Source organism: Megascapheus bottae, chromosome 27 (assembly GCF_031878675.1).
Source record: "Megascapheus bottae isolate mThoBot1 chromosome 27, mThoBot2.hap1, whole genome shotgun sequence".
Classification (NCBI taxonomy): domain Eukaryota; kingdom Metazoa; phylum Chordata; class Mammalia; order Rodentia; family Geomyidae; genus Megascapheus; species Megascapheus bottae.
Genome location: NC_143535.1, coordinates 5,095,264 through 5,110,486, shown reverse-complemented (window position 1 = coordinate 5,110,486; position 15,223 = coordinate 5,095,264). Strand labels below are relative to the sequence as shown.

The 15,223-nt window shown below is 40.7% G+C and overlaps 1 protein-coding gene across 7 annotated transcripts in view; it reads right to left on the bottom strand.

Moving 5' to 3' along the window:
* Window positions 1–15,223, bottom strand: part of Ddx6 (DEAD-box helicase 6) — a 38,889-nt gene that overhangs the window by 5,873 nt on the left and 17,793 nt on the right. For all 7 annotated transcript variants that reach the window (XM_090319386.1, XM_090319382.1, XM_090319385.1 and 4 more), the window contains exons 5-13: window positions 14,550–14,679; window positions 12,615–12,761; window positions 10,127–10,221; window positions 8,346–8,468; window positions 7,384–7,512; window positions 5,807–5,923; window positions 4,644–4,707; window positions 2,377–2,478; window positions 856–1,038 (exon numbers count right to left, since the gene is read on the bottom strand). In XM_090319386.1, coding sequence (XP_090175512.1) covers window positions 863–1,038; window positions 2,377–2,478; window positions 4,644–4,707; window positions 5,807–5,923; window positions 7,384–7,512; window positions 8,346–8,468; window positions 10,127–10,221; window positions 12,615–12,761; window positions 14,550–14,679 — 1,083 coding nt within the window. In that variant the 3' untranslated portion in view covers window positions 856–862. The remainder of the gene's footprint in view (window positions 1–855; window positions 1,039–2,376; window positions 2,479–4,643; window positions 4,708–5,806; window positions 5,924–7,383; window positions 7,513–8,345; window positions 8,469–10,126; window positions 10,222–12,614; window positions 12,762–14,549; window positions 14,680–15,223) is intronic.

Below are 15,223 nucleotides of genomic sequence, written 5' to 3'. Positions count from 1 at the left end.
TAGGCCAGCTATGACGTTTTTTTTCTTTTTTTGCCAGTCCTGGGCTTGAACTCAGGGCCTGAGCACTGTCCTTGGGCTTTCTCAAGGCTAGAGTTCTACCACTTGAGCCACAGCACCATTTCTGGTGTTTTCTATGTATGTAGTTCCAAGGAAGGGAACCCAGGTTTTTGTGCATGCTGGGCAAGCACTCAACCACTAGGCCAAACTCCCGGCCCCTCAGGTATGAAGTTTTAATTCTACTGCCTCTGGCTTAGGAGTACTTCACCTTTGAGGACACTTTGGCTGTTGTTAGAATGTAATTAACAAATCTCAACTTTAAGCAATCTAGGGTGTTTCAGAGTTTAGGCTATTTCAAATGTCATCCTAGCAAAAAGAAAAAAAAATGGGGAAGGGCCTGATTGGGGGGCCTGGGTACTCTCTTTGCTAAGGGTTAGCCGTCTACCACTTTCAGCCATAGTGCCACTTCTGGTGGTTAACTGGAGAAGAGAGTCGTGTGGAATTTCTTGCCTAGGCCAGCTCTGAGCTGAGATACTCAGATCTCTAGATCCTGAGTAGTTAGGATTACAGGTATGAGCCGCTGGTGCCTGGCTGCATTGGACAGATGATAGTTTTCAAATTACACCAACTACCTGACCTACTATCGCAGAAGTTTTCAAGTTTGGTTGAGTAGCTTAATATACACACACACTCTAATGATACTACTGTCTCATTCAAGAGATGTTTGCTACTTAAATTTATTTGTGCCAATTTGTGTTCTTCCCTATATTACTTATTGTGCATGGTGGGACAGACATCAGAAAAGAGGATCTTAATTACTTAACTTGAAGGTTCAGCTCCCTTCAGACATATACGTACATGCTTGTTAAGGTTTTTCATCTTCTACAGGCTCACTGTGGTATTCTGCCACATACAAGCTCTTGTCAATGTTGCTTGGGATGGGTTTAATTTCGGTTCCCAGCTGCTCCTCAATACTTTTCAGGTTGAAGCGATCATCATATGTGATCAAGTTGATGGCTAAGCCAAGATGACCAAAGCGACCTAAAATGTGTTTAAATTAAGCATGAAAATCAAACACAGATGCACAAGTCTCCAACTGGAGAATACAGAGGATTAATATTTCCGCTTAGTGCCATTCTGAGCAGAAGAAAACACTTCTCATGGTCTTTCTGGATACTTTAGACTATTCTACAACTTACGGTTTCATACTCCACAACAGAATAGGTGGCTGAAACAATTCTTTCTTTAAGGATTTAATCTCAGATGGAAAACACTTCAGGGGAAGAAAAGCAACTACTACACTGAACACAGTCTTTTTTTCAGTCATTAATCTTTATGTTGTAGTAAAGCATGTTAGAGACGATTGGTTACAAACATCCAGATTGATTCCTGGACCATGTGCACAAAAGATATTTACTACCCGAGTAGCCTAGTAAGTCCTAGGGACAACTGGACTTTTCTTCTTCAAATGACAAAACAGATGCTCATTTATGTCAAAAGTTAACAGAATACTGAACAGTCCTAGCTAATGAAAAGCTTTCATGTATTAATTTCATCTCAAATTAAGTATTAACTTTATTCCAGATTAGCTTTAAACTTAAGGACTCAGTTAACTCCTTCTGCCCCCGGGGTCATGGGGTTAGAACTCTAAGCTCGGGTGCTGTTCCTGAGTTCTTCACCCTACCACCGGTGCCATAACCCCACTTCCCATTTTCTAGTGATTATTTGCAGATAAGAATCTCATTGTCTTTAATGCCCTGGCTGGCTTTGAACTGTGATCCTCAGATCTCAGCCTCCTGAGTAGCTAGGATTTACAGGTATGAGCCACCACCCAGCCCAGTTAACTTTTTAAATTTTTTTTTATTTTTGCCAATCCTGGACTTTAGGTTAGTGCCTGAGCACTGTCATTGGGTTTTCTCTAGGTTAGAGCTCCACTTCTGGCTTTTTTTAAAAAAATGTATATGGGGGGCCAGGAGTTTGGCCTAGTGGTTCAAGTGCTTGCCTAGCATGCACGAAGACCCGGGTTCGATTCCTTGGTACCACATACATAGAAAAAAGCCGGAAGTGGTGCTGAGGCTCAAGTGGTAGAGCTCTAGCCCAGGACTGGCAAAAAAAAAAAAAAAAAAATGTATATGGTACTAAAGAATTGAATCCGGGTCTTCATGCATACTAAGGCAAGCACTCTACTACTAGGCCAAACTCCTGCCCCCCAGTTAACTTTTTAATAATACAGAAGCATAATATTATACCTACATAACAAACTGAGTTAGTATTAACTGTTTCTCATACCTACACTTCATTCTACTATACAAAGAATCAAAATTTGATGTCTCAAATTCTCAGAAACCATTTTCACCAACATCATCCCTTTTTCCTTACCTGACCTTCCAATACGATGAAGATAGGTCTCTGCCAGCTTCGGGAAGTCAAAGTTTATTACCACATTCACAGCTTGTATATCAATACCTCGGGTAAACAGATCTAAAAAGAAATTGTTTTATAGGTACCAGTCAATTTAGCCATACCTCTAAGATAATTGTGCAAATCCAGGGGGAAGATTGTAATTACTGTTAAAACTATAAATTAATAAATTCCAGGGGTAACCAGTAATTTCCTATCACCTACTTTCTAGTATTTAAACCAAATTTTATAAACTCCGAATTGCTCAGAAAGAAGTAAATTCACTAATCATTTATACCTTCAGAATTCATTCATCAGATTTGTAAGAGATTATGAAGTAAGCTATTATGTAAAACCTCCTGTTCCTTTCTAGTCCCACAATTTATATGCAAATTCAAACACTGAAAAACCTACAACAGGATAACTAGGTTTCCTTGTTCCTTCTCCCCCCGCCCTCGTTTTTGCCAGTCCCGGAGCTTGAACTCAGGGCCTGGGCACTGTTCTTGAGCTTCTCAAGGCCAAAGCTCTACCATAAGCAAGACTTCCGGCCTTTTCTATGTATGTGGTACTGAGGAATCGGACCTGGGTTTTCGTGCATGCTAGGCAAGTGCTCTATCACTGGGCCAAACTCCCAGCCCTATTTTTTTTTTTTTGCCAGTCCTGATACTTGAGCTCAGCGACAGTACCTAGGCCCTAAGTTACTTTTACTCAAGAACAGCATTCTCAGTCAGGTGTGTGGTGGCTCACGCCTGTAATCCTAGCTACTCAAGAGGCTGAAACTGAGTATCGCAGTTCAAACCCAGCCCAGGAACTGAAGTTCGTGGGATTATCTCTAATTAACCACCAAAAAACTGGAAGTGGCCCTGTGGCTCAAAGGGTAGGACGGTAGCCTTGAGCTGAAGAGCTCAGGGATAGCTGAGCTCAGAGTTCAGTTCCAGGCCCAGAGTTCAAGTCCCATGACAAGGAAAAAAAAAAAAAAAAAAAAAAAAAGCATTCTAGCACTTGAGCCACAGCACCACTTCTGGCTTTTTCTGTTTACGTGGTCCTGAGGAATCAAAGCAGGGCTTCATGTAGGCTAGGCCACATTCCCAGCTCCTGAGATTAGAATTCTAATACATACTCATATAGTTCAGACAATTCTAGGTGTTACTCAAAAGCTTAGAATAACATGTTAATGTCATACCAACAGGAAGACTAGATTCCAATTGCAGAAAAGGGAGTATAATAAATCTACTTACTTTGTCTGATTTGATAAACTACCTACCCCCTCCCTCCACCACACACATTTTTTTGGTAGGTCATAGGGATTCAACTCAGGGTCTGGTCTCTGTCTCTGAGGTTTTTTGCTCAAGGTTAGTGGCTCTACCACTTTGAGCCACAAGAACCACGTCTGGTTTTCTTGGGAGTTAACTGGAAATAAAGAGTCTCTGTACATTCTTGCCAAGGCTAGCTTGGAACACGATCCTCAGATGTCAGCCTCCTGAGTAGCTAGGGTTATAAGCATGAGCAACTAGGACCTGGCCCCATTTTTTCTTTAAATAGTAAGATAATACAAAATAGTTTCTAAAACATAGTTTCTTGGCTGGGAGTTTGGCCTACTGGTAGAATGCTTGCCTAGCATGCATGCATGCATGGAAGACTAGATTTTGATTCCTTAGTACCAGAAATGGTGCTATGGTAGAGCACTAGCCTTGAGAAAGCCCAACGACAGTGCTCAGGCCCTGAGTTTAAGCCCTAAGACAGGCAAAAAATAAAGTTCTAGGGGCCAGGAGTTTGGCCTAGTGGTAGAGTGGTTGCCTAGCATGCAGAAGGCCCGGGTTCGATTCCTCGGTACCACATATACACAAAAAAGCCGGAGTGGTACTGAGGCTCAAGTGGTAGAGCTCTAGCCTTGTGAAAGTCCAAGGACGGTGCTCAGGCCCTGAGCTCAAGCCCAGGACTGGCAAAAATAAATAAATAAATAAAGTTCTAATTCCTTTTCTGTTATCTTATTCTTATATGCTTAAACCATTCAGAAAATACCAAATCCCCAAACTAATTCAGAACCCCAAGATGAGATATGAATGCCAGAACAAATCTGAAGATTCAGATAAATGGCCCAATTTCAGCAGCAAATAGAGTTCCCCAATTCAGAAATTGTTAAAGTAGCAAGGTATGCCAGACTATCACAGGATATATTGTTTGAAATGGAAAAAAAGTAAATCCGGAAGCAGGAAGGAAACAGTGAGAATAAACAAACTACTTACCAGTGCAAACAAGATTGCGGCATAAGCCATTTCGGAAATCATGAAATACACGATTTCGATGCTCCTTGAGGGAATGGGGGGAAAGAATGCACTCCATTAATGAACACTTTTCTCCTATCCCAATTAATAACTCATAACCTGACAAAATAGTCTATGACCTTAAGCATTTTTTTTTGGGGGGGGTGTCAGTCATGGGGCTTTAACTCAGGGACTTATATTCTGTCTCTGGAGCTTTTGTGCTTAAGGCTGATGTTCTACTGGAGTCCAGCTCCACTTGGAGCTTTGTGGTGGTTAATTGGAGATTAGAGTTTCACAAACTTTCCTGCCCAGACTGAGTTTGAACCATAATTCTCAGATCTCAACTAGGATTACAGGTGTTCCACCAGTAACCAACTTCAAGAGCTTTATACAGTAAAGTAAATGTTCTGTATGTATACTCTCCACAGTTATCTAACTGGACACCTGAAATGTAGTTAGCTGAACTAAGGAACTAATAAGCCTTATATTATCTGAACTAATTTATATTGCCACACGTGACTACTGGTTATTGTAATTAGCAGTACAGATCTAAAGATTACCTAAGGGGAGAAAAAAATCAAGTTTTACTTTTGTATCATGTTAGATATCTTACAAATATTAATTTGTAAACTAACCACCTTAGAAGATATGAATATGTATTATAAACTCATTTTTATTTTTTTGTGAATTCAACTCGAAGAAGTTTGTCTTTTTTGCCAGTCCTGGGCTTCAGCTTAGGGCCTGAGCACTGTCCTTGGGTTTTCTCAAGGCTAGAGCTGTATCACTTGAGCCATAGCACCCCTTCTGACTTTAAAAAAAAAATACGCATGTGGTACTAAGGAATTGAATCCAGGTCATCATACATGCCAGGCAAGCACTCTACCACTAGGCCAAACTCCCGGCCAAGAAGAATCTTCTAGTTACTAAAAATAGTACAATAGAAGTATATTCTCCACACCTCTCTTGTTGGAAACCAGAGGTTGAACTCAAAGCCATCTCTACCTCTGAGCTGCACCTGCAGCCCAAAGTAATTTTACTTTTACATATAGACATTTGAAGGAGCACTAAAAGCAAACAAAATCCAAATCATACTTAAGGAAACATTTCTTTTGTCAAATCTGTGCAAGCTCTAGTTTTATACTCACCTGCCTCATTTTAGCATGGATATAGAAGCAAGAATAACCCAGCTGAGAAATCTTCTTGGCTAGCAATTCAACTCGCTGAGAGGAGTTGCAGAAAATGATCGACTGGTTTATCTGAAGCTAAGCACAGGAAAAAATACACTTGAGAAAGAAAAATAATGCCTTCATTTGTTTTGTCAAATCTTACAGATAGTAGTTGGCAAATAGCAATTGTTAAAATTCAGTCTTATGATGTAAGAGAGATGGAGAGTTGTAAAAACTACACGTTATGTTTACCAATTGTTGCTGATAATAGTGTGAGTCTTTGGTCACTGCTTTTTCATCAATAGATCAATACAAACCCCTGGGCTTTACATAGTTCCAAGAACCTCTTATTTAATACATCCATAGCCATCCTTGTCAAAGGCTTATCAACACATTTTCTCTGTAAGGCAGTCTTAGGACCACCAGATAACATTTAGTACCAGTGTAGGGATCTCTCCACAATAAAATAACAAAAGCACAAAAAAGGGAAAACAAACAAACAAATACGGTAGTAAGACTATGAAAAAAGGACAAGAGCTAAAAAATGAAAGTTAGAATGTCAGCTTGTTCTCAAGTAGGAATGTGTCCCTCACTTGAGTCAATTCCCACACCCCCAATACTCTACAAAATAATTGTCAAAGTGTATGGAGTACTGATTTGGGAGTTACAAGTAAATTTTAACAAATGAACAAATCCAATAGCAAGAATCAAATTTTCTAGAATTAAAGTATGGCCATCAATCAGAAAGTTTCAGCTTTCACATCAATCGCAACTGCCTTTTAGCAATTTTTTTTCCTTTTCTTTTTCTGCTAGGTCTAGGTGCTATTCCTGAACTGCCTTTTTCTTTGTCTGTCCTGGAATTTGAACTCAGGGCCTGGGCACTGTTCCTAAGCTTCTTTCTGGTACTACACCACATAAGCCACAGCGACATTTCTGGCTTTTTTGAGCAGTTTATTGTAGAGTCTCACAGGGGTAGGTTACAGCTCAGTGGCAAAGCAAGTGCAACCTCCTGGGTTCAATCCCCAGTACCAAAAATTAAAAAAAGACCAAAAAAAAAAAATATATATATATATATATGGGGCCGGGAGTTTAGCCTAGTGGTAGAGTGCTCACCTAGCATGCACGAAGACCTGGGTTCAATTCCTCAGTACCACATACATATAAAAAAGCCAGAAGTGGTGCTCAAGTGGTAGAATGCTAGCCTTGAGAAAGTCCAAGGACAGTGCTCAGGCCCTGAGTTCAAGGCCCAGGACTGGCCAAAAAAAAAAAAAAGTTGTAAAAGTCTCACAGACTTTTCTGCCCAGGTTGGATTCTCTGAGCTTCTTTTGTTCAGGCTAAAGCTAAAGCTCTAATACTTGAGCCACAGTTTCACTTTTGACGTTTTCTGTGACTAATTGTAGAAATTGTCTCCCAAGTAGCTAGGATTATAATAGAAAGGAGACATCAGTGCCCAGCAAGGACTTTTTTTCTTAACAATGAAAAAGAAAAGTTGATGATGTCTTGCTTTACTGGGATTGCATGATGGATAATATTTGCAGCAGAAGTCTCCTCCTTACCCTGGAGAAGAGTGTGTTGAGGCAGTGTACTTTTTGGCGCTCAGTTACATAAGCGTAGTACTGGGTTACTCCCTTCAGAGTCAGTTCCTCCATCAGGTTAATCTCATAGGGTTTCTGCAAATGGGAATTCTGCAAAACAAAAACAAAAACAAGCAAACAAAAAGTCATAAACAATATCAGTTCTTTTCTTAAAATTCAAAATACATATATTTCTGTCTTTTGCTCTAAGGAATGTGCCTTTCTTCAAACCAAGTCACACAAAAGAAATGAAGTATCATAAAATGGAAGGCCTCAGATTAATAAATGTATATGTTAATATTTTGTGTTCTGTATGTAAAATAAAATTGTGACCAATTTAACCACCATTGATAAGACATCTCAAACTTAAATATTATAACCCAGGCACCAGTGGCTCCTGCCTGTAATCCCAGCTACTCAGGAGGCTGAGCTCTGAGGATTGAGATTCAAAGCCAGCCCGGCACAAAAGTCCATGAGATTCTCAAATTAACCCCTGAAAACTGAAGTGGCATGGTGGCTCAAGTGGTAGAGAGCTGCTAGCCTTGAGCTGAAAAGCTCAGGAACACAGCCCAGGCCCAGAGTTCAAGCCCCACTACAAAAAACAACAAAACAACAACAACAAAAAACAACACACACAAATAAATAAATATTATAGCTTAAGAGGAATCTGCAAGCCTGGCACTGGTGGCTCACATCTGTAATCCTAGCTACTTAGGAGGCTGAGATCTTAGGAGGCTGAGAAGTGGCACTGTGGCTCACGATGATCAAGTGTTAGCCTTGAGTGAAAAGCTCAGGAATAGAGTTCAGACCCTGAGCACACAAATTTTAACTTGTCATTAAAAAAAAAAAACGAACATATAACATACATTCTGAAATGTTGAAATTAGAGGCAAAAGCTTAAAACAACAGAATGGTACCAATTCCAAGTACAGATTTATACTCACCATAAACTTTTGTACACTAAGAGGGAAAGTAGCGGAATAGAGTAAAATCTGCCTATTTTTAGGTAGCGTGAGAATAATATCCTCCATTATCTGCACAAAATCCTGTGACAGCAATTTATCTGCCTGTAGTACAGAAAACACAATTTTTAAAATTATGAAAAAAACCCAAGTCTTTGGCTAATATATAAAGGCCAGTGCATAATCTAATAAAAACACCTTTGGCTGGGAATGTGGCTTTGTGGTAGAGTGCTTGCCTAAAATTCATGAAGCCCAAGGTTCAATTGCTCAGTACCACATAAACAGAAAAAGCTGGAAGTGATGCTGTGGCAAGTGGTAGAGTACTATTCTTGAATAAAACCTCAGGGAAAGTGCCCAGGCCCTGAGTTCAAGCCCCAGGACTGGCAACAAACAAGCACATGGAGATAAAACTCCTAAAGTTAAAAAAACACTCTCTACCTACCCTCGTATATACAGATATATATCAAGCAAACACTCAGTGACTCAGGTATGTAATCTTCACTACCAAGGAGGCTGAAATCTAAGAATCAAAGTTCGAAGCAGGCCATGGCAGAAAAAATCTATGAAACACTTCTCTTAAATTAACTACTAACAAGTCAGAAATAGAGCAGTGGTAAAGCACCGCCCTTGAGCAAAAAAACTAAGGACTGAGATCTAAGGACTGTGGTTCAAAACTGGTAGTAAAGTCAGTAAGACTCTTATCTCTAATTAACCACCAGAAAACTGGAAGTGGCACTGTGGCTCAAAGTGGTAAAGTGCTAGCCTTGATTGAAAAAAGCTCAGGGACAGAGTCCAGGCCCTAAAGCCAAGCAAGCTTCAGCCCTGAGTCCAAAAGCAGGTGCTGAAGTTTAAGCACCAATATTGGTACCAAAAACCAAACCAAAAAACCCTAGTATGACAAAATCTTTACCCTGTAAAAGAATTTAAATGGTTCTTACTCAAGAGGTAGGTAGTACAGTGTAGTAGGTAAAAATTAACAGGCTCCAGAGTCAAACTATCTGATTAAAATAGTCATGCTTATTCATTAACTGCAAAACCAAGTTACTTATACAACACAGTATGTACTGCCCCCTGGCCCCCAGGCCTGGGCTTGAGCTCAGATCCTGAGCACTATCCTTGTTTTATTCTCAAGGCTAGAACCCTATTACTTGAGTCACAGCACCACTTCTGGGTTTATCTGTGTACATGGTACGGAGGAATTGAACCCAGGTCTTGATCCATACTAGGCAAGCACTCTATCACTAAGCCACACTCCCAGCCAAACATAATAACTACTTAAAGATACTCACACCTCAGGTTGTTCGTAAAAATAAAATAATGAAGCATGTTAATATTACCTTTCCTGAGGTAGATCGTTTTAAAGATCAACAAATAAAGATCTCAGAGATATATAGATGGGTAAAACAGACTAAAAGACGAGTACTCTACCACTTGAGCCACAGCACCACTCTTGGCTTTATCTATTTATAGGGTACTATGGACTTGAACCCAGGGCTTCATGCATGCCAAGCAAGCACTCTACCACTACTAAGCCACGCTCCCAGCCTCGGTAACTCCTTTTGAAAAAGTAAAATCTAGGGGCCAGGGTTTGGACTAGTGGTAGAGTGCTTGCCTAGCATGCACCAAGACCTGGGTTCAATTAGGTTATAAACAGGAACTACTTTTGCTTTCATCACTGAAAATAGTAAACACAAAAACAACAACAACAAAAAAAACAAGCATACAAGTGTACAATATTAACTTTCCAAATAAAGAGACATTACCTCATCCAACACTATCATCTGGACATGATCAACCTTCGCTACTCCTTTCTTGATAAGATCCAGAATTCTGCCAGGGGTAGCAATCACCACATGCACTATACAAGATTTAGACAACATTCTGGTTAATTTTTGTTTGGACAAAAAAGATACTGTAAAGGCTTATGTTTCTTTTATTGTAAATACTATTGTAGAGATAGAAACGATACTACAAAAGATATGAAGTGTTTTGGGCTATGTATTTCCATTTCACATTTAATAGCCAGAATTCCTGTTTCACCTCCACATACTCATCTTTGGACAATATGCAAAAAACATCCAAGGGCACCCTGGACTCCTGACAACAGGAGGAATGCCTTCAGCTAATGCCAATAGTGTTCAGTAGTAGATTGTTGCAAGGATAAAACAAAGTATTAATAACAAAAAAAACCCTATGTATAAAATATATCAATTAAGGTAACCACATGACAATTTTATGTAAGATTCTGAGTAAAACTTTAAAACCATGCTAAAGGGACTTTTTTTGTTTTACCAAATTACTTTTTGAACAAGATTCTTGAAAAAAAAAAATTGCCCAAATGCCCACAACAGAGATTAATGTTATAAGACAGCCTATTTTTCAGTCATATGTTGACAACTAAATTTTTGACTTGAGAATTAAATTTGCTTTCAGTATGAGCTTTAACAGACTAATTTTTTCTCCCTTCTTTTACTGAAATGACCATTCACATTCTTTACTTTTCTACTAGAGTTTTTTTTTTTTTTTTTTTTTATGGGTCAGGGGCTTCAACTCAGCCTGGGTGCTGTCCTTGAGCTCTTTAGCTCAAGGCTGCAACCCCCACTTCCTGTTTTCTAGAGGTTAACTGGAGAGAAGAGTCTCAGGTCCTTTTGTACCCAGGCTGGCTTTGAACCTCTATCCTCAGATCTCAGCCTCCCGAGTAGCTAGGATTACAGGCATGAGCCACCAAGCCCGGCTTCTATTACAGTTCTCAATTCTTTTTTTTTTTTGGTAAGGGGGACTGGTGCTAGGTTTAAACACTGGGCTTCATACTTGCACTTGCTAGGAAAGCATTCTATTGCTAAGCCATAGTATTCTGTCTCTTTCTCTGTCTCTGTCATGGGACTTGAACTCTGGGCCTGGGCACTGTCCCTGAGCAATTCAGCTCAAGGCTACAGCCCTACCCCTTGAGTCACAGAGACACTTCCTGTTTTTTGTTGATTAATTGGAGATAAAAGTCTCACTGACTTTTTAGTGCCCTGGCAGGCTTTCAGTCACGATCCTCTGATCTCAAGTCTCCTGAGCAGCTGCGATTGTGCCTGGCTGGCTACAGTAGTTTTCATTTTTACGTTTTTTTTCTCTTGTTCTGATACCAGAACTTGAACTCAGTGACTACGCACTGTCCCTGAGCTCTTTTGCTCAAGGCTAGTGCTCTACTACCTGAGCTACACCTGATTTCAGGCTTGTTTTTCGGTGGTCAACTGGAGGTAAGAGTCTCATCAATTTTTCTGTTGGCTGGCTCTTAACCTCAGTTCTCTGATCTCAGCCTCCGGAGGGCTAGAACTTGAGGTGGGCCAATACCACTGGCTCACTTTGAGCTACAGTCTCTATTTCTGATAGAGGCCGCCTCGACGGCACTGATCCATCTGACTGTTTCTGATGTAGCCACAGTAAGTTGGGCCTTGCCAGGCCCAGTATGCATGCCATGCATATGGTTCTTTTGTTTCGTCTTTTTTTAATATTGTCTTGGTAACTTTTTTGCTTGGACTGCACTTGAATAGATTCTCTTAATATATGCCCTCCTGAATGACTACAATTGCAGACACAAACCTATATTTCTTAATTCTTTTGGAGCCGGGGTAGGGGGGAATAAATCATGGAACTTGAACTCAAGCCAGAGCACTGTCTGAGTTTTTTCTTCTTTGGAGTTTGTTTGGTTTTGGTTTATGCCAGTCCTGTGGCTTGAACTCGGGGCCTGAGCATAGTCCTTGTTTTTCCTCAAAGCTTTGGTTCTACCACTTGAGCCACAGCACCACTTCTGGCCTTTTCCTACGTATATGGTACTGAGGAATCGAACCAGGTTTTTGAGCATGCTAGGCAAGCACTCTACTACTAGGCCAAACTCCTGGCCCTCATCTGAGCTTTTTTTTCCTCACAAGACTAGTACTCTACCACTTTGTGCCACAGCTCCACTTCTGGTTTCCTGGAGCCTGCCTGGGCTGGCTTCAAATTGCAATCTGAAGAGCTCAGTGTTCTGAATTGCTAGGATTAAAGGCATAAACTAACAGCATCAGTGTGTGTGTATATACGTGCAAGTGCATATAGTTCTGGGTTTATATTCAAGGCTTCTCAGTTGCTTCACAAATGCCCTACCATATAAACCACCCACTCAGACCTATTCCATAATTCTTAAACCAAAAAACAATTTTTACAATTTACAGAAGGAAGAACATATGAATTACAGAGACCAATGATACTTTAATCATTTCCTACCTGTATCATCAAGCCTCATTATATCATCTCGTAAATTGGTTCCTCCAGTGGTTGCCATCACTTTAGCCCCTCCCATGTGTTTGCTGACCTGGATGCAAATTTGACTGACCTGTAGAGCAAGTTCTCTAGTAGGAACAATCACCATTGCTGGAAAATAGCAAGAAATTCAGAAAATCGAAGGAGAAAACAGAGAATACATCTTAAAAAGAGGCTATCAAAACACTTTTCCTTATATAAGCTACACATTAAGATAAATTGAGAGGTCCACCTACCATAGACACATTAACAATTTTAAGGAGTCTTAAAGTACATTTAACAGTGAAAGATTCACTAATTAATCAAATATGAGAACACCTACTGCCTAGATTCTATACATATAAAAAGGAACATTAGGGGCCGGGAGTTTGGCCTAGTGGTTAAAGTGCTTGCCTAGCATGCACGAGGACCCGGGTTCGATTCCTTGGTACCACATACATAGAAAAAAAAAAAAAAAAAAAGCCAGAAGTGGTGCTGAGGCTCAAGTGGAAGAGCTCTAGCCTTGAGAAAGTCCAAGGACAATGCTCAGGCCCTGAGTTCAAGCCCAGGACTGGCAAAAAAAAAAAAAAGGAACATTAACTAAAGACTACGTTAAAACCTCAAGAAAAGCCTTAAAAGTGAAATTTTAATTCTACTAGTTTAGGGTCAATACAGAATAATTTCAGATTGACTGGAAGGGAGGGAAAAAAGGCAACTTGGCTCCAACTTTTTGGGGCCAGTTCTGACCTTGAATTCTGGGTCTAGGTGCTAGCTGTCCTTGAGCCTCTTTGTGCTCAAGGACAGCACTCTACTAATTATGCCACAGTGTCACTTCTGGCCTTTTCTGATTAGTTTATTAGAGATAAGAGTCTCATAGACTTTCCTGCCTGGGCTGGCTTCCAACCATGATCCTCAGATCTCAAACTCCAGAGTAGGTAGGATTACAGGAATGAGCCACTAATGCCCACCACCTATGGCCCCAACTTATTGGGGGGAGGGGCCAGTCCTGGGGCTTGGGCTCAGGGCCTGAGCATTGTCCTTGGGTTTTCCTCAAGGCCAGTGCTCTACCACTTGAGCTACAGCACCACTTCCGGCTTCTTCTGTATATGTAGTACCAAGAAATCATGCATGCTAGGCAAGCACTCTCTTACTAGGCCAAGCTACTGGCCCTTATTTTTTTTTTATTTTAATTTTTTTTTTGGTGGGTCATGGGGCTTGAACTAGGCCTAGGGGCTGTCCCTGAGCTCTTCAGCTCAAGGCTACCGCCCTACCCTTGACCCTTGAGCCAAGCCCCATTTCTCATTTTCTAGAGGTTAACTGGAAATAAGAGTCTCAGGTCCTTTTGTGCCCAGGTAGGCTTTGAACCGTGATTCTCAGATTTCAACCTCCTAAGTAGCTAGGAATACATGAGACAACTGTGCCTGGCTTTAATTTTTTTTTTTTTGCCAGTCATGGGCTGTGAGCTCAGGGCCTGAGCACTGTTCTTGGGCTTTCTCAAGGCTAGAGCTCTACCACTTGAACCACAGCACTACTTCTGGCTTTTTTTCTATGTATCTGGTACTGAGGAATTGAACTCAGGTCTTTGTGCATGCGAGGCAAGCACTCTACCACCAGGCCAAACTCCTGGCCCCGGCTTTTTTTCTTTTCTTTTTTTTTTTTTTTTTGCCAGTCTTGGAGATTGAACGCCCTGGGCACTGCCCTTGAGCACTTTTGCACAAGGCTAGCACTCTGCCACTTGAGCCATGGCACCACTTCCGGCCTTTTCTGTGTATGTGATACAGAGGAATTGACGAACCCAGTGCTTCATGTTTGCCAGGCCAACACTGTACCACTAGGCCATACTCCCAGCCCCAGTAGTTCCAACTCTTAAACCACCCTTTTTACTTGAAACAAAAAACAAGAACTTTCCCTCCAACTAACCTTGTATATTGTCCTTCTTCAGGTCTAGACGTTCAAGTAAGGGAATGAGGTAGGCACCGCTCTTGCCTGTTCCATTTTTTGCTCTAGCTAAGATATCCCTACCAGATAAAGCAATGGGAATGCTCTCCTCCTAAGAGATAAGACAATGAATACTTGTGAATACAAGAGTAGCATACCTGCAAATTCTTCCCTAAAATACAATGAAGGACATATCCTTCTATTTGCATTTACATAAATAGGAAAGACTCATATACAACACCACTGTCAACCATGTTTAACTGAATTGATCAAATGCATCTTTTTGGGTGTGGTCCTAGGGCCTGAACACTGTCCAGGGTGTTTTTTGCTCCAGATTATTGCTCTACTGCTTGAGCCACAGCTTCACATTCAGATTTTTGCTGGTTAATTGGAAATAAGAGTCTCAGTCTCCAGCATCTATCATCTGAGGCTAACATTGCGTGTGTGAGCCATGAACACCAAACTTTGACATATTTTTAAGTTCTTCAGCATAATAAAAGTTGTGTATGTTAGTGTATGGAAATGACAACACAGAAGGCCAGGTGCAGGTGATTCACACCTGTAATCCTAGCTACTCAGGAGGCTGAGATCAGAGGATCATGGTTCAAAGTCAATGGGGGCAAAGAAGTCCCTGAGACTCTTTAATTAACCACCAG